The sequence below is a fragment of the Nyctibius grandis genome, chromosome 4 (genome assembly GCF_013368605.1).
Source record: "Nyctibius grandis isolate bNycGra1 chromosome 4, bNycGra1.pri, whole genome shotgun sequence".
Taxonomy (NCBI): Eukaryota; Metazoa; Chordata; class Aves; order Nyctibiiformes; family Nyctibiidae; genus Nyctibius; species Nyctibius grandis.
In genome coordinates this window covers 82,027,126-82,051,013 of record NC_090661.1, presented here as the reverse complement: position 1 = coordinate 82,051,013, position 23,888 = coordinate 82,027,126, and the positions used below count along the sequence as shown (strand labels likewise).

Here is a 23,888-nt window from a genome sequence, read left to right as displayed (position 1 = left end):
TATTAATGTGCTGTGAGCCAACAGGCTGGATTGCAAACTTCCCTAATACTCATTCAAGAGAAATTAGCATATGTGCTGCTGATGGGCAGTGGTGGACCGCATAAGTTGCCAGAGACGTGCTAACAGCACCTTGTTGTGCCAAGGGACAGTCCTTTTGAAGTGGGGTGTTTGCCAGATGATCACACCTGCGGCAGCCTTCTGTGGAAGAGAACATATACTTGCAGACGAGCTAGGCAGGAAAAAACCGCAGTGCGGTGAATGTTCAAGCCTTGTGCCACAAGTCAGCGCTTCCCATGGAGGGACGGCCACGTGCAGACCTCTTTGCTCCACGACAGAACAATTGTGTTCAGGTTCTTGGCTGTCTGGTGCTTGCCATCTTGTATAAGAGAAGTGAATGAATTTTATGTATTCACAGTATGATTTAAAAAAAAAAAGTCAAACAAGACAAAGCCCATATTCTACTAACGGCCTGACACTGTTCCGAATTTTATTTCAGAGAGTCACTAAGCTTAATGACAAAGCCATCTCCTCTAAATGCTCTGTCAATAACAACATCAAATGTAATTCCCAGATGTTAGTTGAATGAATTATATCATCATCATCATCACTAATGGCAAGCTGCTTACAGGAGAGAGACAATTATGGGATGCAAACCTTTTGATTAGGGAATACATTGCAGTCAAACGGAAGATTTTCTACACAACACAGAGAAGCATACCAACTGTGCTACTATCTGTCGAATATTTATGCCACCAGCTATAACTTCAGGCAAGATTTTAAAACATATTACTACATATTTATGGATAGTATTGCTGAGATTTTGTTAAACACCTTTCTTTTACATTAAAACATGCGCACTATTTTTTACGCCTTTTCAGTGTGGCTTGGATTCTTTATACAAGTTGCCTTACATGAGAGAAACATTTCAAAGCTTGAAAAATATAAAATAATATTCCTAAAAATAACACTGTAAATAACTAAAAAAGTAAGAACTTTCTGTTCTGAATGAAAGATCTGGCTGTCACAAAATTCTATCCAACCTGTTTTCATGGGCCAGCCCCTCTCTATTAAATGGATTTTTGGCTGCTGTTCCGTGGAGTATAAGCTTAATATCCAGTACATCCTCTATGAGGCAACTGTAGCCTGCCTTTAAAAGAGGATGGGCTCAATAATTTGTTAGTTCTTTTTTATCTCTAACTACAATGATCCTGCTTAAAAGCAGATGACTGAGTTTCCATTCTGTAGCTCCTAGTATGTGGGGGACATGCACTGTAATTAAATCTTATAAAATCCTCTTATTCCCAATATAAATAGTTCTCTGACATAGGCGATTCCCCTGAGTCTACATCATAGCCCAAGGAAAACAAAGAGCAGGAGCAGTTACTTACTTCCTCTCAAATATTTGATCATTTTGGACAAACTTCTGCCCTGATTACAGTAGCTGCAAGCCTCGCTGAAATTAATTATTTTTGAGACAGAATTTGGATTACTGACTTTTCTCACTTTTAACATTACTTGAATAATGACTAAACTAGCATGTATTTAAGATATGTGAACAGCGAGACAATAGTTGTCTGAATTGTTCTACAAAATGTAGTGTCATATGTCCCATTTTGTTCTAGAAACAAAAGCACATAAATCCTGCTTGACAGGATTCAAGACTGAAAGTGTACAGGCAAAAGAAGAGCTGTATGCCTCATTAAGCAAATTTACCAAAACTGAAGGATCCTCTTAGCTTACAAGTATGAATTATAGCCATATTATTAAAAATTTGCAGTGATACAATACTAATTCCAAGCACATTGCAACTTGTTATTGCCATTTAGGGTTGGGGATAATGGAGTGCACAGACAAAAACTCTTGTCCAACAGTACATTATGAACCAGAGAGAGCTTTAGGTATATACCCAGTCCTTTGACCTGCTTGCTGGATGATGCTGCCTTCCTTGTACGTGGGAACTTTGAAAGTACACCACCAGAGATCCCTGTGCTATTCCTGCACGGTATTTCTTACATTTCCCTGCACGTTTAAGAACCTATTTTATTTAGTCTTTTTTTTCCCATGCTCCAGTGGAACTCAAATGATTGTTGTAATTACATTGGAATTCCCAGACATTTTGGTATCATTGCCCTGTGTGCACCAACAGCCCGTAGTTGCCCTGACCAGCCTCACCAGGGACCTTCACCCCACCCATGGCCCAGAATCCCCATTCAAAGTCAGTCCTGGGCCTGGGGCCCTCGTCTGAGTTATGTTTTAGGGGTGCTGGCCTGCACTCTTGTCTTCTGGGTGGACCTGAGACCTGTGCTGTAGCTAGCCTGTCTCCTAGATGGACTTTGGACCCACAGTGTAGCTTGTGTCCAGCCCTGTCTCCTTTTGCTCCTGACCAGACTCCCTGGACAGCCCTGGTCCCTGATTCTTCCTCTCACCATATCTGGGATGATTGATGGACCCTGTCACTAGCACTCAGCTCTGCCTGCCATGCTCAGATGTGGTGGGCTCATGTGCTGGTTGGTGAGGGCACTGCCTGTGCTGGGCTTCCCTGGAGCTCACCTTCCTCAGAGCAGCGAGCCCTCTCTGCACCTTGACATGTCTAATTGGCCCATGATCTGGAACACTGGCTACTGAAAGTAGACTTTGACAACCAGGTACCAAACTGTCTTGTTTCTGCTGCTCCTGACATAATTACCATGAAAGCATCCTGTATGTCACTGTGAAAAATAATGTAATTCTGTATTGCAAGAGTCTAAAATCCCTGACAGAAGAGAGGAGGCAATAAATGCCATATTTGGTGGGAAAATATTTTGCTTAGTGTCACCTAGTTTTCTCTGAAATTTGCTCTGCCTTTCTGAACTTATGGCGTTCTCTGTGTAGCCTGGATTCTTGTCATACAGTTAGAATACTTTCCGAACTGGAAAAGAAATCCCTCCCTCTTAATTACAATGCAACTGAAAAAGCTAGATTGATTAAAAATGTTGGAATACCCACAGCAACCTTATCTCCAGACAGAGATCAAATATGGGATAAACTCATAGTTTAGTAGAATATGAGAATTTCCCATTTAATGTCTTTCACCAGTGAAATTTGCATGTATTTATGTAGGCATTAAAAAAGGAACGTGGGAAATGTCTTTTCAACTAATTCCGGGATCCATTTTATCCAAAGAAACAAAATAAGTTTTTCTGAGGATTTGTTTTCAACTCAAACTTCAAATACTTTGTAGGAACATGTCAAAAAAGACAACCTTTTTCATTTTTGTTGATACGTTCTTCAGAAAATCAAAGTACCACCTTTATGTTTTTAAGTTTAGTCACAGATCTGAGTTATGGATACTTCTTAATCATTTAATAGGACATATAATAAATGTTCTTTAGCCATTTCAGCAGAAAGATTAGGAAACTACTCATTCATTACTTCTGCAGCTTGTTATTATTAGCACAATTTTTAAGAGATCTCAGGGTAGCCCTGGCAGTAGCCTTTTAGAGGAGTGTAATAAAGCCAACCTCATAACTATCCAAACAGAATAAAAATCAAATATATGGTTGCAGGGATTTCTAGACAAGGAGGAAAAATTCCTAAATTAAAAGTATTTCAATGGAAGCTGTCCCTGTAAACAAGCTGTTTAGTCCTGTTTATAAGAGGAAATGTTGATCCAAAGAAGGCACCAGGACAGAGAATTCCAAACCAATCTCCATGGAAGCTGAACTAGGGTATGGTAGTGAAATGGCAATCATGTATGTTGTGTGTCAGAGTGCAAATGTTCATGAGACAGAAGGTATTTCATGTAGAAAAATAAAATTATTTATTGTTTTTCCACAGTGCCTGCCTTTCTTCCTATATGCGTGGCAGTGATAAAACCGTTACAAGAAATGGAATACTTTGATTCTGTGTATTTGAATAAGTAATGCACTGTGGCGGGTGTCAAATTATTTCTGCTGTAATTAAAGCTTTTTCTTTATTGCTCTGTAACTATGGGCAAGTAATCTCACTTGGGTGTGTCTCTGTTCCTTCCCAACCCATTGCCTTCTTGGTCTCTCTGTGTGAAAAAAAAAACTGCTTAAGCTATCACCTACTTTATACTCTGGAGAATTGGGGAATCTTAGGTGACAGTGAAATACTTCAGTCTGCCTGTTACACTGACAGGCTGGCTTGCTATTTTCTCTCTGATGCTGTTATGATTACCTGTACCATTTCCTCTCAAAGTCATCATTCTTCACCATCAGTTTTACGGTATTTATCCAAGCCACCTTGATGTACACCTATCTTATGACCAGCCCATCAGTCCTCAGTCTTTCTTCCCATGCTAACAGTCTAGTTGTGAGATGGAAACTTTTGTTATTGCTAATCCCTAAAAGGATTCAGCAGCATTTTTTAAAGAGAAAACATAAAGGCTTTTTTTCCTCTTGGTGTTTTATTACTTGTTAATATATGACAAAACAGATTTATTCTGGAGCAGACAGGCAGCATTTAGCATTGCTAAACAGAAAAACACATCCTAGTTTTGCCCTTTTATGCCCTGGTGAATAAAAAGCTCCTTTCTCTGAAACTGTTTCTGATATGGATTAACACCACAGCAAAGATGATAAATTTAGAACCTGCTAGGAACTTGTCTGGGCTAAGGGCAAAAGAAAGGAAGGGCTGACAGAACTAGAGTTGCACTTTTCAGCTCTTTACTATCAACTTGCAAACAGAAAGGGCTGAGAAAAAAGGAAGGCCTTGGCAGTGGGGATTTACAGCTCCTCTGTTTCACCACTCCTTGGCACATTGACCTCGGTATGGTACTCGGAGGAGTCTCCTGAAGGCATCCAAGGTATTGGGGTTCTGTTGAAGGAGGGTCTGTTGCTGAAATTTTGATTATATATCATGAGAGATTCTGGAATCAAAGGGCAAATATCAAACTGAGGCACTTTGAAGGTCATCCGTTTGGCTGCTTTCTCATAACCCCCATAAGGCATGGCAGTCCTGGCATAGGGGAATACATGGAGTTAGTGAACAGAGCATAGGTAAACTACGGGATTTAGAAAATAAATAATCAAAGTTATCGAGATTGTAAATTTTGCCACTATTGCAGTTGACTGGCCAACAAATCCTTCCCAAGAACATAGATGTATCCATTGCCTATGTACTAAAAAGATTTACAAACAAAAAAAACCTTCTCTGCTCCTGTGCACTTCCTTCACCCCTGTTGCATCAATCTCCATTAAACCGTACATCTTTCACACCTGTTGGTACCCTGTACATGTAGGAGGCAGAGGCTGCGTTATTGCAGAAATGAGTGGGATTTGGGTTTGTCCTGGGTACTGATGTCCTGAAGCTATGGAATTGGGTGGCAATATATAGAGAGGTTAACAGAAAATTGTTGCTGCCCTAGAAATATTTGTAAAACTTTCAGTTCTTATCAGAAGCAGCAGGAAGATTCTGATTCTTATCTGAAGTACTGTGAAGTACATGGCTTCTGATCGTAAGTATTCTTCCTGAACTCTTGAACTTTAAATGGCTGCAGTAATAAACAGTGGCAAGCTAAATCTCCCTGGTCAAATGGGGTGAGAAAGAAAGGAAAATAGGATTAAAGTCCTCTTATCCTGCTGTGCAGGTTTTCTGTCCATAAGCTGAATTAAAATCTCTAGCTCTTAATGTATCTCCTCTTTGTAGGCCTCCAAATGTTTCATCCACAGGATACTGTGCTAAGCAACATGAAATGCAACTAAAACTTATTGACATTGCACAAGACAGGAGGGCTATGGCCAGGGTTATTGTGTTCTCTCATGCTAAATAAACTGAATTGAATATCCAAGAAGACTTACCGGTTAAAAGACTTGTAATGGGGGAAATCAGCTTTGGGACTATATGACAGTAAGTCAATGGTGAACTGACTTTTGTCCTCGGGGCTGATACCCATTGCTCGTTCCCAGGGGGAGATGTAGGTTTTAAATACAGTGATTTTTTTGCCTCCTGACTTTCCATCTGTAAATAGAAGAATGTAAAACACCCTAGTTAGATGACACTTACTCTAAATACATTGCCTTTTTGTATTCTGCTATTGAAGTTGAGACAGCAGCTTTGTTTCCGGATTCTGTAACTCCTATATCAAGTACAAGATTTTATGGTTAGATTTCTCTTATAAAAGACTGTCATATGCCACTTCCGTCCTTATCCACAAAAGCAGGTGTACCACAGTCTAACAGCTGCTCATCCAAGAATTTGCATTAGAGCATATATTTGAAAGCTAATTTTTCATTGCTCTCTCCGGTCACTCAAATAGAAACCTTTTACCCCAAGAGCCAATGTCCTTACCCCATCATCTCTTCTTTCACTACCTCAGAGGAAGCTTTATAAAAGGCAAAATGCTATCTAACTTCATAATTTACTTCTCTCTCCCCTGTCTGATCATAGCAGACATAACCCCTCCACATAAACCTCCTCCTCATCATCAGATGCAACAAACTGCCCTGACTGTAAACTCCAAAACTACGCTCAAACTTTGAAGTTGGCTCTTAACTGACCAAAACCCTTTAATCATCGTATTTCAGGGTCTTGGCAACACACAACCATCTTTACTAACCTCTTCCTCAGTAGTCTATTCTTGCATGTTCTAAAATTACCATCTCCCTTGTCTCAGTATTTTTATAAGTTGGCATTTTCTTTGTGATTACATGAACAGACATTCATATTTTCCCCCTCCTGAGCCAGGATATTAGAGACAAGTCTGGCTCAAACACCTCAGGATGGCTAAAAGCAGTTTGAAAATATGATGGGGTATCTCTCTGGAAGTTAAAATCCTGTCAGTGACAGAGCTGCACTTTGCTGTTAAGTCAGATACTTGATTGCCAGAAATTTTAGGTTAGCTTCTAGCTGCTCCATTAAGCAAATATGCTTAGACAAGGGTTTTCATTCTGTGTGCCTCTTTTTTTTTTTTTTCTTTTTTTTTCATCTTTTTTTTCCTTCCAGTTGTGTATAATACCACCTTGCTGATAAGAGCATTGGTTGTGTATTGATATGTAGCACACTTTTAAGATTCTCAGCCTTCAGAAACCTTAAAACTCCTGAGCAATGACTTCCACTTAGTTTGATTAGGGCAGATGGGAATAATAGGTTAATGGAGTTAGACATTCTGGTGCTTTCATGGTGCTACAGTTTGTGTAGAAAACATAAATCCTCATGAAGTAAGTGGCAAATAATGAACACTATTACTCTTATCTGAAACTTTCTTCTTTATCACACCTTCTTTTTTTGCCTTGCTTGTTTTCTTCAAACCTTGCCAAATCCTGGGCTTTCCTGGTTTCAGAGAATTGCAGACATGTACAAGAATCTAATTTTCATTTAAAAAATAAAAACAACTACCCTCCTCTTTCTATGTGAAGGACTTAAGCTAAGTAGTTTAGAAGTAAATTGATTGCTAGGGTTGAAAAATAAAAGCAGTTGGGATCCATCTCTGCAGTAAAAGCTGTGTGATGATGCTAATCCTCTTCCTTCCAGCACACAGAAATAGGGTAACAATGGAGAAAAATCTCCTGTAAGAAGACAGAGAGTCTACACAGATTTCTTTTTCATAGCGATGCCCAGAAATATAAAAAGCTGATTTTGATATAAAATGCACATTCTTCTAGAATGTAAATGAAAAACCTTGGATATTACAAGTCACTCATTTGGTCACTTATGACAGTGGTTCCTGGTACCCAAGAAAATTTGCTTTTTGTTGTAAAATCCCATAGGGACTGTTAAAGTAATGATTTCACCTGCTGATTCTCATACAAGGAAACTGGTTCTAGAGGTATCTGGCCAAACTAAACAGACAATTAAATTAAGCAAGGACTAAATTTAATGATGAATACTTTTACTCGTAAAGATATTGCTTCAGTAGACCAGTGGTGATTACCAGATAACTTTTAGAAATATCGCTGTTCCTTTCTGAAGATTATCCAAAAAGTGCTGTTCATTTAGGTGAAAACTTTGATTTGAAATCAGGGCTGATATACTCAAGACTGATGTGTCAGGTCAGACTACTGAGCTAAAGAGCTCATACTGCTATCTCCAGTAGCGGCCAGTGTGAAACCCTTGAAAGGAAAGCGTATGTCATACTGACATGCTGCTGTATCAACCTTAGGAGCTCAGTAGTTGAATTTCCCATCATTTGTTTGGTCCAGCCAGGGAAGGTATTTCTGCTTCTTGCCTATGATTGAGCAACGCAGAAGCATGCAAACAAAACTGTCACGCTAAAGGCAGTTAAACTCTTCTAGATTTTGCAATGGAACTTAGTTGGGAAGAATTCAGGTTTTAGTCAAATTAATTTACTTGTCCCTAAGAGTAAGGTTGGCATGAGCTCTGATAGCTTTAGCTATTTCTTGTTCTTGGAGAGATACTTGCCTTTCTCAGTACCTTCGCCTCCTTCTCCACCACTTCCAGCCGATTCCACCACACGCTCCCCTTCGCTGTCCCCAGGGCCTCCTTTGCTTCCAGGCCTAGGAGGAACAGCGGGATGCTGCTGCTTACTGGAGCCATGCTGCCCAGCTGTCATTCCTCCTACCATTCGCCCCTGGGCATAGCCATGAGCATCTTCCCCGTAATGCCCTCCTGGTGGGATGAACTTCTGAAAGTGATCCTAGGGCAGGAGAAAAGAGAGTAGGAATCCCTGTTACAGGACATGGTCCATTCACATTTGCTGGGCTGAGTCCCAGAACGTGAACTCCCGAGTTCCCGTGATCTGACCAGTTTTGTATCTCAGTTACAAAACCAGTGGCAGAACTTTGTGTGAGTTATTCTTTGTGTTCAGTATAGGAGCAGTTGTAGAACAACAGCGAGGGCAATGGAAGCACACCTTTTAATGGACACCTCATAGTAATTTTATATGATCAGAGTGAGAAGAGAAGGATCTGTGTATTGTCACCAACAGTGATCAGTATGAAATATAGGAGGCAGGGAAAGGAAATACAGCTTTTGCCAGAGCAGGTAAAGGTCCGGACAGAGATATATTGGCTAACCTGTGGGAAAGCAAGCTGGACAAGAAATAGGAGGTGTTTTCACGTCAAGGTTAAGATAGCCCAGCAAAGTCAGCTCAATTACAGTGTGGGAGGTAAGTGTTACAAGGCACCAGAACAACAGGGTACCTGTTACACATAAAAGCCTGGAAGATGACTGCCCATACGTCTTTTTTCCATATATATGAAGGTCTGCATGAGGAGAACTATTTACACATTGAGAAAGACTATTTACGCATTGAGAAAGACTGAAGAGATAGCAGCCTGGGAAAATATGAAAGACTTCCTGGAGACCACAAGAGGAAAATGACAAAAAGCTACAAAAAGCTACAGAAGTGTTTGTAGCACTATGTGCATTAATAAACCAAATCTAACCAGCAACAAGGCAAGAAAGCAAGCTGTATCCATCAGTAAAATCAAGTTGGTCTTATTTTTCTGGCCATCCACTCTTCCCAGTCCAGTCTAGAAGGCACAACGCCTGCAGTACATAGTGAAAGAGCAAGCAGTCCGTGCAGCATTTATAGACCCTGTGGTGCCAGCACAAGGTCTTGTCTTTGCACACAGCAATTTTAATAAATACTTGTGTGGAACAGAAACCAATATATGTTTGGAAAAATGTTTTATGTATTGGTCATAAGTGAGATCAAAGCTTGACTCCTATCTGATATAAAAAAGTCTCTCTTGTGTATTACAGCCCACACAACTGTATAATACAAGTAACCTGGGTTATATATCACATATGGTCTTTCCTGTTGGACTAGGGGATTTGCTATAGATGCGCAAAGATCTAACAAATACAGCTGAAGCTGAATGAATGAATCTGTGGTTCCTCATGCTGCAATTCTGCTTGTATAAATTCATCTCAGGCAGTCAATGGGAGACAAGAGTGCCAACCTCAGGGCTGGCTCTCAAAGGCTTAAGGCTTTCTCAGGGCTCTTACACCTAGTACAGTTTAGCAAAAAGAAGCTTTCCAGGCTGTAAACAGGCTTCCAAGGCCAGCTGTTCGGCCAGCTAAAAATAGGTGAGAAGTGAAAACCCCACAAGGCTCAAGGCAGAATTATCTAACCCTCCACTCCCTGTGTCTCCAGGAACAGCGTCCAGGGTTTCACAGCAGGTCACCAGGCTGCAACCCAGGCAGGCAGCCAGCTGCAGGCTGAAGTGGCAGAGCTGGTGCCCTCAGGGCCTTTAGGGACTGTCTGTCCTTCTCCTGGCTGTAGGGAATTCCCTTTTTAGGAACAGAGGAGATAATGTTCCCCTGAATGTCAGGAAGCACTGAGAAGGGAGAGGATTGCACGCATTAAGCTGTACACAGGAGCTAGCAGGGCAATCTGTTCAGTTATGCGTCCGTGGGAGCTATGTAGCAGTAAAAAGGCAAACTGAAAAAAGGGTACTTTGAGGGTTAGGGGCCAGAATGAGGTTATTCTTAAAACGTCGATATACATGCAAGGTTAATGCTTCTACTGGTTTGCTCAGTAATTGCAAAACAGGATTTGAATCTGTTTTCCTTCAAGTTTCACCCATGCTGTGTGCCCTTCCTGAGAATTAAATGCTTATTTCTCTTTTTCTTTGGTTACTTACAGGCACTCTCCTGCAAAAAAAAAAAAAAGGTCACAAAACATCAGCATAACATGAGCTACAGTAAAAAGGGCTGGTTTGATTTTGTGCACAGCAGTATTTGATGTGAGCAGGAAGTGGCATCATTCTCATATGGTGTTATTTTAAATCGCAGTATTATCACTAAGCAGGAGTGAAGTTTCTCTGAAACACAAGGTCTGCCTCAGGAAAGCCACACCTAAATTTTATTTAGCTGCAAATGAAATTAGTTTGATTGGTCTCAGACTAGTTCATGATTCTTCATGGACCTGCTGGGAAAACATCCTACGTTCAGCAGACATCTCCATTCGGATAGGAAAGACCCATTTTCCATGCAATACCCCAGTCTACTCACCTGCTAGAATAAAAATGTAATTTTCTTTAATTTTGGCCACCACAATAGATTGTCTTAGCTCAAATTAATAGGAGAATCTTCTTTTTCTGTAACAGGAGGCGAAGGCAAATCTTTTGAAATCTTGAACCTTGGTGGATTCAAACGAGCTCATTCCAAGACAACGGAGCTCAGGAATGGCAGCCTCAAGCAGAAGTCTCAACATAGTTAAAGCTGGGTAGGTGCAGCTTTGCATCTGGTAGTTACAGCACGCCTCTGGTCAGGGTGTTCAGAGTGAAATACAGTTTACACTTGAACAGAATGCATGTCTTGGGCCATTGCTAACAGGATGTGGAGCTTTTACGTATATGCATATTCACACCACAAAACCGACCTCTTAGTCAGGGTTCATTGACCCTGTTGGTGGAAGTCCCAGGAGAGAAGCCCAGGAGTATCAATTGAGAAGGCTGATAACCTTCTCCTGTTGGCTCTGGGGGAAGATCACACAGTCCCTCTGTGGTAGGGTCTGCCCTGTCTCTTCGTTGCTGGAGGTAGTGGATGTTATCAGTCCCTGGGCGTCCCTAAATCCACTCTAACAAGAGAACAATTGTGGCAAGTTCATGTGATGTGTAGTCCCCTGGGTTGGCTAAACAAATTGGGCTCATGTCTTTGAAGTTGTTAGTGCTAGCAAAAGCCTGATCCTGCAGACTGAGTGCCTAGATGGATGAATTTTGAATTCCCTAGAGCTACTGCATGTGTCTCATGAAAAACAGATAATGAAAGATGATCCAACTAACGGAGCTGAGATCTCTAAGTATCTCAAGGCCCTGACGTCACTGCAGGCAGTCCCCAGGAGGAGACACTGTGTGCTCCCCGTCAGCTTGTTGCTGTGCCCTAAAGAGAATGATTGAGGCTACCAAATGTGTTTCTATTTCCACCTCACTGATGAAGAGCTTCCCAAAGGTTTGATGCCTATGTGGTTACTAACACTTCTGAAGTTACTGTGATGCGTCCTCTCAGTGGCAGCCACTCAAATGCTCCTTAATGGTGGGATGGGAGATTTAAAATTCAGACACTTGGAGAGTCTCATACAATGCCTGCTGTTTTTATCAAAGTGTGTGCCTCGGTCCTTGATTTGGAGTTGCATAGCTGTAAACCTATGATTCACTTAACAAAAAAGGATGAAAATAAAAAGTAACCTCAGCTGTTACAGTATCTTAAGCTATTTTTTTTTTTAAACATGATGCCCGAAGAAGCACAGTTCAGTGGATTGAGCTCCTGCTTTCTATTTCCAGGTCTACTTTCTGACTTGCTGTTTAATCTTAGGCAAATTATTTTTTGCCTCTATGCCTGAATTTTCCCATCTAAATAATGGGAATTTTTAGCAAATACTACCCAAAGTTGTTTATATCTTATTTGTATATTTTATATCATCCTTGCTGCATTTTCTTTGTGGATGAAAGAAATTGACTTTCAGAATTTCAGTCCAAAGTTTTCTCTCAGTGCTCCAGCAAACTGCTGTGGAAAATAAAAGGCTCTTCCCCTCTGTCATTCTGCCGTTTCCAGACCAGTCACTTCTTGAGTAAAAAGGCATCAGACTTCATGTTCACTCTTATACAGCTTTGGGTATAGTTGGGATCTCTAGATCTTCTGCACCAATCCAACTCCAGCATAGCAAGGCTCATTTTGTTAGAAAAGTTACATCTCAGCTGGCTCACTCCACCTAGGTCATAACCTGAGACTCTCTCATATCTCAGCTTGCAGTTATCCTGTAATGTTTGTTCAAGAGGTTTAATATTGCCCGCAGAGCAGACTTCCTAGAAAGAATGCTTTTCCTAACATTTTCCATTTAGTCCTGCCTCCAGTGCTTTTGATTGGCATTCTTCTAAGTACATTAAGGGGCAAACAGAGCCATCAGTGCACGCTTGTGCATTAAACCAAGTAGCTGCATGACAATATCTCTGTTCCTCCATCTTTACGCTTTCCTTCACACACTGTATCATGGCTGGCTATTTAACATATGGCAGGTTGTTGGTGTACTTCTGTCTGCTGTGAAGCACCAGTTTTGGCGTTATAACATAACCACTTCCATTTTCTTCCTGCCACCTCTGCTTACTCCTCTGAGTTCTTGTCCAGCAGCAAAAGGAATATAGGGTAACACCTGCCATTATCCAGAAGAACCCAATTCTTTAACCCTTTTTCACTTTTTATGATTTGTTTCACAGTTGATGTCTTAGCTTATCTGAAGAGACCTCTTGACCTGAAGTCCAGCAGAAATTACTTGCCAACACATGTTCAGCTTGTTTTCATACAAGCATTGTCAAGATGTGGAAACTACATTTATTTTAACTTGTGGGCAAGTCTGAGAAAGTATCAAGGTATGGTTTTTTGTTTGTGGGTCTGGGGTTCTTTGATGTACTGCTGCTGATAATTGTCTACTCAGATATTGGTCATTCCACCTTCCTAATGGTTTTAGTTTAAGATCTGGTAGGTAAAGCAGAAAGAGGGAAAAAAAAGAGGCAAATCAAGTCTTTCTATAAACTGTCTCCTGCATGTAACCCAAATCAGGCCACATGTTTTGACTAGCAGAAAGACTATTTTTAAGAATCCTCGGTGGAAGAAAAACAGCATAACAGCAACACACAAAAAGCATAACTATGGTTTTGTTTTCAGTTTCCACTTGATGATAGCAGGAAGGTCTTACACAGAGGTTCCCAAAGAGGAGGTGGGACCTTGAGAGGAGTTAGGGCAATAATGAGTGGGGCTGTAAGGCTAAGAAACATAGCTTGATGTGTTTGAGGCCAAACAAATTTAACATTATGGAGAAAAGTTCTGTGAACTGCTGATCTATTAATTGCTGAACAGTGAAGTGGGATTCAGGAGACCCAGAGATAAGGCTGAGACCCTCTCTATAATTTTGGGTGATTCATTAATCTACTCCATGATTCAGTTTCACCGTTAAAAAAGAAATGTAGTCATTTCCTTCACGCTATAGCTGGCCAGATGCTACAGTAATAGAGCACATAGCAAGACAGGATTTCATCATGGTCTTTAGTCACTAGTAAATTGTATCTTGCAGCTCCACAGTGAGGTTGATAATATCCTCTGAGACATGGAGAGAACCACAGTTCCTGCGACAGGGTGGCACAGCCTGGGGTGAGGAGAAGAAATCCTGCTTCTGATTTACTAGACAGGGCTCAGCAGAGCCCAGCTTCTCCAGCACAGCCCCAAACAAGGAGGACGTCACATGAACTCTCCCTGTTTGGCAGGATATCAGCGTGCGTGAAGTGTCAAACTCAGCCTTCCCTAAAAACATCCCCTTGTACTGTATATTTGCAAGAGAAGAGGGTCACAGTATTGAAAAAAGCTATACAGTAGGTAGCACATTTCATTTTGCTCGTGTTGGGAACAGTCAATCCTTTTGACTGTGGGTTTAGCTAATGTTTGCCTTTAACTGGATGGGTGGAGCTGCAGCAGCGATAGAGAATGTGGCAGGTTCTCACTTTTGCATGGAGCTGTCTGACGTTCATGCACACACAATATATATGTTTTCTTTGCTAAAAGTAAGGAGAGTGATCTGATTGTCCAGTGTGGTTGTTTGGCTGGAGGAGAAGGAGGAGGAGAGAAGCAGGAGGGTGGGTCAATGACACGTGACTGCTGACATCTTCTCCCTTGTGTGGAAGGTCTATGGCTACAGCACAGGCTATTCTGGGACCCCTTATATGGCTTGGATTTATTTTTAATAACCTTCCTCTTTGTGTCTTTTTATATTACATTACCTTGCTATTAAACTTTTTTTGGGGAAAGAAACAACCAGTACTCCATCACAGACCTTTCTTTCCCTGCTTTGCTAAGTGTCCTGAGAATATTCTAAAAGACAGTTAAGAAATCTATGATATAAAAGCAGAAAACACACCACCAGCTTGAAATCCCTTCACTATCCCACAGCCTTAAAGGCACAAGGACTTCTTTGGGATGGGGAACAAAGGATGTGAAAATTAAGTGGGAGGGGGAAGTAACTGCTAGTAGCAGTAGGAATTCTTTACTCTGCCATTATCTTCCTCCCACAGTTCCCTTTTGTTTAAGCTTTCTTTTCTGCATTCGCCTTTGAGCAGATCCAGGAGTAAGACAGGAAAGGAACAGAAAGCTAATCAAATATTGCAATCAAAAGGGCTTTTTGATGAAGGTTATTTGGTGCTAAGGTCAGGCACTGTCCTGATGGTTTGGAAGATAACAGTGAGGCCACAGATCTGTTGCCTTTACCTGCCCAAGAGCAACCAGCTCTCTGAGAGGATGGCTCAGTTGCTGCGATTGCTCAGCTATTCTTCTCACTGCTCTGACTGCCAAGAAAGGTGCTAACTCATGCTGTCTGTGGTGATGAGAATAGTTATCCACGGAGGCAGTGGATGCCGCCTGGCAGAGTGCTTGCACAGAGCACACAGGACAGCCAGCAAATGGTAACAATTATGTTTGTGATCCTGCTAAGCTGGCCCTGAGCAGGGTCTCTAGGGCAGATCGAAGTCTTCCTGCACTGACCAAGGGAGATTTGTTACCTGTACCATGAATGTGGAGAAAAGATAGCCCTGAAAGTGAATCATGGAGGATTTTAAAGCAGAGTACCAGCTGCTGTTTGGAGACCATGCCATTGTTCTCATCTAGCAAAGCCAGAAAGAAAATCCTAGGCTTTTTAGGGTCTTGTCTAACTCCCAAATATATTTCTCCATAGCACAATATCTTACAGTCTTGCTCAAAGAGCTTGGGAGCAGGGGTGTTCTTACAAAACAGAGGGAGAGATTCACTACAGAAAGGGTATGGAGTGGCAGATGAATAAACAAAGTAGGAAAAACAGCTAACAAAAAAGAAGCAATTGTCATCAGCCTTTGTAATGTCAGTCTCAGAGGGACTCTGCATGTCCAGTTTTGAGTCAGTTTGGCACAACTCATTCACTTTGTGTTTCTCTGATTCGACCTCCTTAAGTGACACCCTCAAATTTTTGAAAGTTTGGACTTCAGCATTTTTGTTCCCTCACATAATTATTTTCTCACTCCTCACTGCAGCAGATTCTGACATATGAACTTGGCCCTCATATGTTTTAGGAGCTCTGAGATTGCTGAATATTTATAAAAACAGCTTGCATTTCTCTAGGATTTTCAGCTGAAGAGTCCAAAGTTCAACACACCATTCATTCTCACATCCTTTCATGATGTTCATCCACATGAACTACTTAAAGCACAAAGAGGTGAAGAAACTGCCTGAAGTCTAACACCACTGGATATGCTTGCTATATCTCCGGTCTGTCATCCCTGATCTGTAATCTGACCTACTGTTGTAATTTTAATGACTTTTTTTTCAGGCATCTTTCCATATCCTGCTTCCCAAATTGTCATTTTTAGAAGTGAACTACAAAGATTTTCTTATTGCAGCTTTTGAAAATTTCAGAGAGCTAAAAAATAGTGTGGTTTTGTATGGCAGAACATTTTCTTCTGCTTGACTTTTATTATTTTGCTTGAGTTTCCTTAGACTGGAAAATAGATGCCATAAAGGGATAAAATGACACTAAACAAATTTTAAAGAACACCAGAAGACGAGATGCTACATCAAAATGCGTATGAACCTGAAACATTTTCTATTTGTTTTACTGAACTGCTGACAATCATGTGAGAGTTTAATTTGTGAAAGTTTAAGTATCTTCAGAAGACTTTACACCAGCAACTAACTGTAGAGAGAAGTTAAAAGATTAAATAACAGTACTAACTCATGGGAAAGGGAACAAAAAGAATGTTTGAATTTATACACCATATCTGATAGGAAAATACTTAAGAAGAAAACAAACGTAGCTTCTAGCAAATAAACTGAAGATATTGCAGTGTCAGGTTAGAGGTTTCTGTCTGAATTTTCATTTATGGAACTTCTTGCAGAAATGAGCAGAGGACTGCCCAGCAGGAAGCGTAAAAGTGTATCCTAGGCTACAAATAGAACCGCACCTCCTGGAGCTGAAGTCAGACCTGGATGGATCATTTCCATCTTGCAAAGAAGAAATGGAATGGGTACAAAAACAATTAGTCCTGCCCTGCCCAGCTCTGAACACCTGCCAAACATGCAGTCCTCCCTCATCACTCAGTACTGAATTTTCTCATGCTTCTGCATGTGCGATACCAAATATTTGCCAAAGGAAACCAATGCTGCTGCCAAAAGGAAATAAAACTTGTATGTTTATACAATTTTGGCTTTTTCTTGTACTTTGCTAGTAGATCTCCCCAGCTCCTGGCCCGTGCACATACAGAGGAGAGCTTGGGCATGCTCCATTCCTGTTTCTCCTAGGTGTTTAGAGCCGCTTTTTAGTTTTAATCTCCGACCTACCACAGAATTGTCGGTGAAGGCATCAGGGTTATTCTCATAAATGAACTTCTCCACCCGCAGCTGACGTAATTTGAACATCTTGGATCCTTTGTTAGTGAGGAGAGAAAGCTCTTCTAGCATCACATCTCTGGGGATGCTGATCTTCTTCCCCAAGTTCAGCTTGGATACCTCTTGTGGCATGACTACAAAACATATGAAACGGGACACTTTAGGAAGTGCTCTGGTCCAAGTCTCTTGTCCATTGCTTCCCAGCACCAGCAGTGACTTCAAAGCAGCCAAATTCTCTTCTAAATTAAGTTTTTAGGAAATAACCTATGCACCAAATTTTTACATTGATGATGATGCTTTGGATATAGATGGGTGGAATTTACTCTGGATTGCAAGCAAGGCAAATCTGCACAGACAAGAGTTGCGTAAGGGTGGAGCTAGATGCATGTGTCCGACATCTGAAGCACCTCACTCAGTGCAGCAGGATTCCTTAGTACTGTCTCAAAATGCACCACTGCCTTGTCTGGTTACTGCCCGACACTTGCCTCCCCTCCTCTGGAATTAGATGAACGGCAGTCAGCTCTTCAGATTGGGCTGACCTATAATCAATAAAGACAACTCTGGTGTGCTTTGGTTTAAACATTATCCTGAAACCATGGGAAGATTCAGTGTTATTATATCCTTTTGTTTGTTTGTTTTAAGGAGAATTTTTAAAGGGAAAAGTAGTTGAAGTTCTCTTCAAGTCTTTATACACTGGTTATTCAGTAAGTCCTTTTCCATTTAATTTGGTACCACCAATTCTCCATCAAAGCAATGGATTCAAACATATTCAGTGTAAAAATCTTGTAGAAATGCAGTTAAAGCTTTTCATTCAAAAAAAAAGCAACTTTTCCTAGGCTTTCTTTTTTTAAGCAAGGTTAAGACCACTTATCCACCTCTACATCTCATTTACAACAGAGAATGAATCTCCATCCCTAAACTGGTATAAAATTGGTATAAGCCCATTCATTTTATTAGACGTTCTCTGAGGAAATTGTTATTTTTTCTAGCAAGCCAATTTTATATAGCACTTTTTCAAAGCACTGGAGGAAATGCCCTTTAACTGAAAACTGGATTTTTACTTACTTGTTTACTTGAATAAAGGATTAGGGACAAACAGAAAAATATATACTTGTACCCTAGCGAAGAACTTTCTACAGCCCTTTTTGGGGGCTGAAGAAAGGGACAGCACTGAATTATTACTTTTCAAAACCTCTAAAAACCTTCCCAATGCTGTCAAAAGTAAAGAGAAGATAAGGATATCACAGTTAATTAAGTCACCCTACCCAATACACAAGTATTCTGTAGAAAGAAAAGTGTCCCAAGTTGTATCCTTCCTGCTGTATTAATGCTTGTAAGAGACTTTGACTTTTTCAAATAATGAGTGCTGGAATCAAAGGAATTCTCTCACATAGAGGAAAAACAAATTAGAGACAAAGGTTATAAGAGAGAGAACAACACAGAATATAACTAGGCACTGCAATATTGATACCCGTAAAAGATCATGTTCTCTTTCCATCCACACTGGTGTGCATCCAAATCAATGCTGCAGGAGAATATGGGTTTACAAAGTGTATTTTAGGTAAAAATTTGGCCTGAGTGTGTGTGCAATACTTTTGAACAGTAAATTAGAAAATGTGACGTGGTTGAAGGCCAAGCTTTAGTAATATTTGTGGCTCTGCCTCCTGGGATGTTCACTGCATGTCTTGCTCTGGGAGTTCAGTCAGACAGGTTTGAAATTTTAAAGGCTGAAATTCAGGATGAAATCCAAACAATTCTCACGTGTGCAGTTTTGCATATCTTACCTTCGTGTGTCAGCTTCCCAATGAGTTTAGTGGACTTTTTCCTTTTAACAGGAGCAGGAGTCCCTGCAAGGGGCATTCCCACAAAGCGTTCTCTGCTTTGCTCTAAACACACAAGGAAATGGAGAGTGAAACACTGGAAAGGTATTTCTTGCCTCTCTTTTAGTTGCCATCTACAGTTAAGAGATACACAGCCTTCATTTCACACACAAGTTCTTTTCTATCCCTTCCACGTGAAGGAGCTAGTGAATGGTATCATCCCGTACAGAATATCATCAGGAGAGATTGTGATGTTCTCTGGAGACTTAGCATTATGACACAAAATATGGCAGCAGATCACAACAGAAGCATTGCCAAGGTGCCATATAGCACTGCCATCCAAAACAGGCATTGTAATTGCAACATGGCAGTCTCCCAGCACCCATGTGTGCCACAGTGGTACTCTGTTATCATCTTCTAGTGCAGTAACAGAATGACAGTTTGAAAATTTCCTCTATCATACCATATTATAATACCACGCAGTTATCATTAGATGGTAATATATATTTTTGTATAAAGACTTTGGGTCTTTCCATGGGTTGTTAGAGGGCATTTTGAATAATGTGCAAGTTTGGTTTGGATACTTAGATAGTCCTGTTAGAATAGGTATTCAGAAAACCACTAGACTGCAAGTTCTGAAAAAAAAAGAAACAAACCAAAACTCTAAGTAATTCTATCTTTTATGACTGCTGCTGTTTTGTTATAGAAGGGCTGGAGCAAAAAGGCTCAGGCAAACTTGTTAAAGGAAAATTTGTTCGCCCAATTGGTTTGAAGTCACTTGCACCCGTATCTTATGTATTGATCTTATTGTATATCATTTTGGAGGAGGGGAAGAGAGAGATTTCTCCTGGTACAGTGTTCCCCATCTCTGTCCTCAGATAGGATGAGAGATCTGTCCTGCAAAGTCAGGGAAAATTAGGAGAAATCTCATCAATTCAACTTCAGGCAGCTTTTCAGAGTCCTTCTTGGGAGTTATTACACATAATGTAAGTAGGGCAAATGTCTTGCCTTCACTTCAACACTGTCCATGCCCAAACAACAGCGTATAGGGGGACAGATCCTCACCTAATACAATACAATACAAAGAAAACTGAGCAAAGAGCTGTTGGCTTCAGCAATAGCAATAACCAACCATCTCAGTCCTTGTGCTTCTTTGCACTTATAGTTGCTTAAAATTTCAGAACTGAAGACATTGAACTATGAGTTATATTTTTAAACTAGCAAGGAAACAGCTGGCTCTAGGAATTTGTACACTGCCCTTGTTGTGATCCAGACATTTTTATCTCCTGTGTATTTTGCAGTTTCATTCCACCATTGCTCCTTTTGCAACATGATTTTCATGTAATGAAGTGATGATAACTGCTAAAAGAAGCCCAGCCACAGCAAACCCCCTCCAATCACATTGGCAAATGCTCTCTTGAATTAGTTTTTCTTTCGGATTTCCAAGCTTTTCTTTTTACTGAGATGCTGCCTATGTAGTTCACATCATAAAAGAGCCCATCCTGGTGTATTCCCAAAGCAAGCGTGAGCAGGTGCAGCCATAAAGCACACGCTGCACATTCTCCTCGAGCAGCCGGACATCTGCTTGGCTATATAAAAGAAGCAGGCCCTGCTTGACAGGAAAGGGGCAATGCTGCCAGGAGGCAGGGGGGGTAGGAGGTTATGGCCCATCTGAAGGGTCATAAGACTGGCAAAACAGAGGGAAATCATCTCTATGCCCCAAACGTGGACTCCATGGGGCAAGGCAGAAAGGGCTGGTCCTGGTGGGGAACTGTGCTCCTCTAGCACACCCATTCCCAAGGAGCAGCAAGGGCGAGTCCGTCCCATTCTGCTGTCCTCCTTTACTAATCCAGCAGGACTGGGGAGTGGAAAACCTGCTGCAAGGAATTGGTCTAGCATAAGGAAAGGGGCAGCGGTCTTTCACTATGGACAGGGTCCGGAGCTACACTGGGACTACTGCTCTTTCAGCCACCCTACTGCGGGGAGGCTGCTGGAGCCTCAGTCCCCATCCTCCCCACTATCCCGTACATAAAGCTAAGGCCACAATTATCCTTTTCTCCCCTGAGCTCTATCCCCTGGTTCAATTCCTGTGTCTTTTTCTGCATCGGTCTTTGCAGCAGTCATTTCCTTGGTTTTGCTGCAAACCAAACCAGCCTTTACCCTCTCCAGCACCTGCTCTAAACTATTTTGCCGCCCAGTCAACTCACCTCAGGCTTGCAGTGCCAGACTCAGACCAGCTCACGCGCCTGCCCCAGAGCTCGGCAGTGGGCTGCTTCCTCCCAGCCTGTCTCTGGGTGCTGCTGGGGAGGCTTGTCCAGCAGCCCCGCTGACCCAGGGTGCCTGGGTGCAGGCAAGCTCTGCCCAGGACAACGTGCTGATGCGAAGTGCTGTGAATTTGACTCCTGAAGGCTGCTCGCACAGGCATCCTGCGGTTATTAATAGCCAATGGCCCAGAGGGCAGAGTCTCAGATAGCACCGCAGCCAGCCCTGAGGAGAGGGGAAAGGAAAAGCTTGCTCCTCAGGGCTCCTGCAGTCACTGCCTCTGTTCTCAGGAAGACCAAGCACTCTATAGGTGCCTCACTTCTTCCTCCTCTCTGTTCAAATCAACATGTCATTCCCCTTCCTCCTCCTATTGCATTTTAATGCAATTCATAAAACCTTCTCAATATCCTGTTTGTCAGTAATGCCTCAAAAAGCTCTCTTGGGTCTTGCTCTGTTTTACACCCTCCTTCTGCCCTCTCCTCACTCCATCATTCAACCCAACATCATCCAGGGTCTCATACATAATTCTTAAAATGCCAGGCATTCAAATAATACATCAGAAAGCACAGAAGAAAAATAATTGTATGCATGAAGCAAGAAGAAGTAAGAAAACCACAAAGTTTAGGAAGCTACTTAGAGAGTTCTAGGAAGTAGCTGTGTAATGTTATGGGAAACCCAGCAGAATCAAATATCAAGGAAACTAATTTCCTGATTCATGACAGAAATAGGGTTGATTGCCTGTATTTGGTGCAGCTTTGTACATGCAGATGACTCCCCCTCTTTAGCTCCTGTTCATTATGAGGTAACTCTCCCTGGTTTTCCCCCATAACCAGCTGGGTTCTGGTTCTAGGATGAAGGAAACATATCTCATTTTACTGGATCACTCAAAGATGCACATACCTTTCAGCTTCTATGTAAAGCAGAAATCCTACAGAAAACATTGTCTTCCTATTTCATACTGGATCAAAATAAAGTTGTCCACTGAATAAACCTAGAGTCTAGGGGGGCAAAAAAACCCCCAAAACACAGTTGTGATTGTAGTAGAAAATCATCCCCACAGAGAATTGCAAGCAAAGCTGATAAAAAGTAACATCAGGAGACAGTCACGTTCACTTTTTCTAAGATTTTGCAGTTGTTTTTGCCTGCACCAAATGCATATAAAACTTCCCAGTGTGATAAGGGGGTTGAAAGCACAAAGGTTAACCCCCAGTACTGTTTGGAAGATCCTGTATAAGAGTGCTGTAACATACCTATGGGCAATAATCAGCCTTTATACCCTGTTTGGAGCCAGGGCATGTGTGGCAATCTCCTGGCCTAAAGTTTCCCATTTTCCTCTCGCTTGCACCCATATAACCACTATGTATACCTCACACTGTGCCTATAGCACAGCTCTTATTCTCCCTCATTTGTATCTACTGTTAACACCGTGCTGTAAGCTTTCCACTGTCCAAAAGAGTGCTCCGTCCTTCACTACGCCCAGCAGATACACCAGAATGATTTGTGGGTGTTGGGTGGCCTGGATCCTGCCCCCACACTCCAATGCCAGTCATCTGGGAGTTACTCCCCAGAGCTGTGCCAGTGTAAAACAGGTGTAGGGGATAGCACAATTGAACTGTAAACACCCAGTGCCTGGTCTGGGGTCCATCACAGAGCTTCACGCATGGTGAAGGCATTTAGATCTGCGCAAAGCTGGGTCTGGAGCACAAGTCATATGAGGAGCGGCTGAGGTAACTGGGGTTGTTTAGCCTGGAAAAAAGGAGGCTCAGGGGAGACCGTATTGCTCTCTACAGCTACCTGAAAGGAGGTTTTAGCAAGATGGGTGTCAGTCTCTTCTCCCAAGTAACAAGCGATAGGACAAGAACAAATGGCCTCAAGTTGCACCAGGCAGATTTAGATTGGATATTAGGAACTATTTATTCACCAAAAGGGTTGTCAAACATTGGAACAGGCTGCCCAGGGAAGCAGTGGAGTCACCATTCCTGGAGGTATTTAAAAGACATGTGGATGTGGTGCTTAGGGACATGGTTTAGTGGTGGACTTGGCAGTCCCAGGTTAACGGTTGGACTCAATGATCTTAAAGTTCTTTTGCAACCAAAATGATTCTATGGTTCTATGAAAGCTGGAGGGTGTCAAATACTACTATCACAACTGACCATCTGTCCACATTTCACACCCGCTCTGCACAAGTGCAGGTGGCCACAGAGGAGCAGGTCTCTTGGTGTTGGCCAAGCTCTGCTCACTGCAGGTTGTACAAAGAGGAGTATTTTTTCACCGTATTTATTTCTCTTGGGTTCGCTTAGCACTGTGCTGGGCATTTGCCAAGGTTGCCCAGTGTCTGCTATGAAGTTCAGTTGTGCTCCTTGAGATGCTGCTTTCCTGTTCAAGTTCCCTGCATTATAAACCCCATTTATCAAGGGAGCTATTGCCTGTCACAAGGTGATGCCATGTAGGGGCGTGCATTGAGAGAACAGACACAATATGCCTCTGTATTGCTTAAACTCA

General features: G+C 41.7%; 1 protein-coding gene across 2 annotated transcripts; it reads right to left on the bottom strand.

Annotated features, from left to right (window-relative positions):
• Window positions 1–4,389: 4,389 nt before the first annotated feature.
• Window positions 4,390–21,531, bottom strand: MYOZ1 (myozenin 1). 2 transcript variants are annotated; one of them, XM_068398666.1, is made up of 6 exons: window positions 21,332–21,531; window positions 19,089–19,190; window positions 17,257–17,438; window positions 8,362–8,596; window positions 5,802–5,961; window positions 4,390–4,959 (listed from the first exon to the last, which is right to left on the bottom strand). In XM_068398666.1, exons 2-6 carry the CDS (start codon window positions 19,162–19,164, stop codon window positions 4,728–4,730), a joined length of 885 nt encoding a protein of 294 aa, XP_068254767.1. In that variant the 5' UTR covers window positions 19,165–19,190; window positions 21,332–21,531; the 3' UTR covers window positions 4,390–4,727. The 2 variants fall into 2 exon arrangements, with proteins under 2 accessions (XP_068254767.1, XP_068254768.1); XM_068398667.1 differs by lacking the exon at window positions 19,089–19,190.
• Window positions 21,532–23,888: the final 2,357 nt, after the last annotated feature.

Bases quoted from the DNA above. Each gene is read 5' to 3' on its own strand.
- MYOZ1 (XM_068398666.1), bottom strand. From the start codon at position 19,164: ATGCCCCTTGCAGGGACTCCTGCTCCTGTTAAAAGGAAAAAGTCCACT. The intron at 8,597-17,256 runs GTAGGTCGGAGA...CTCCTGCCCTAG, and splicing joins CCTTCACCGACAATTCTGTG to GATCACTTTCAGAAGTTCAT. The intron at 5,962-8,361 runs GCAAGTATCTCT...TTCTATTTACAG, and splicing joins AGGCGAAGGTACTGAGAAAG to ATGGAAAGTCAGGAGGCAAA.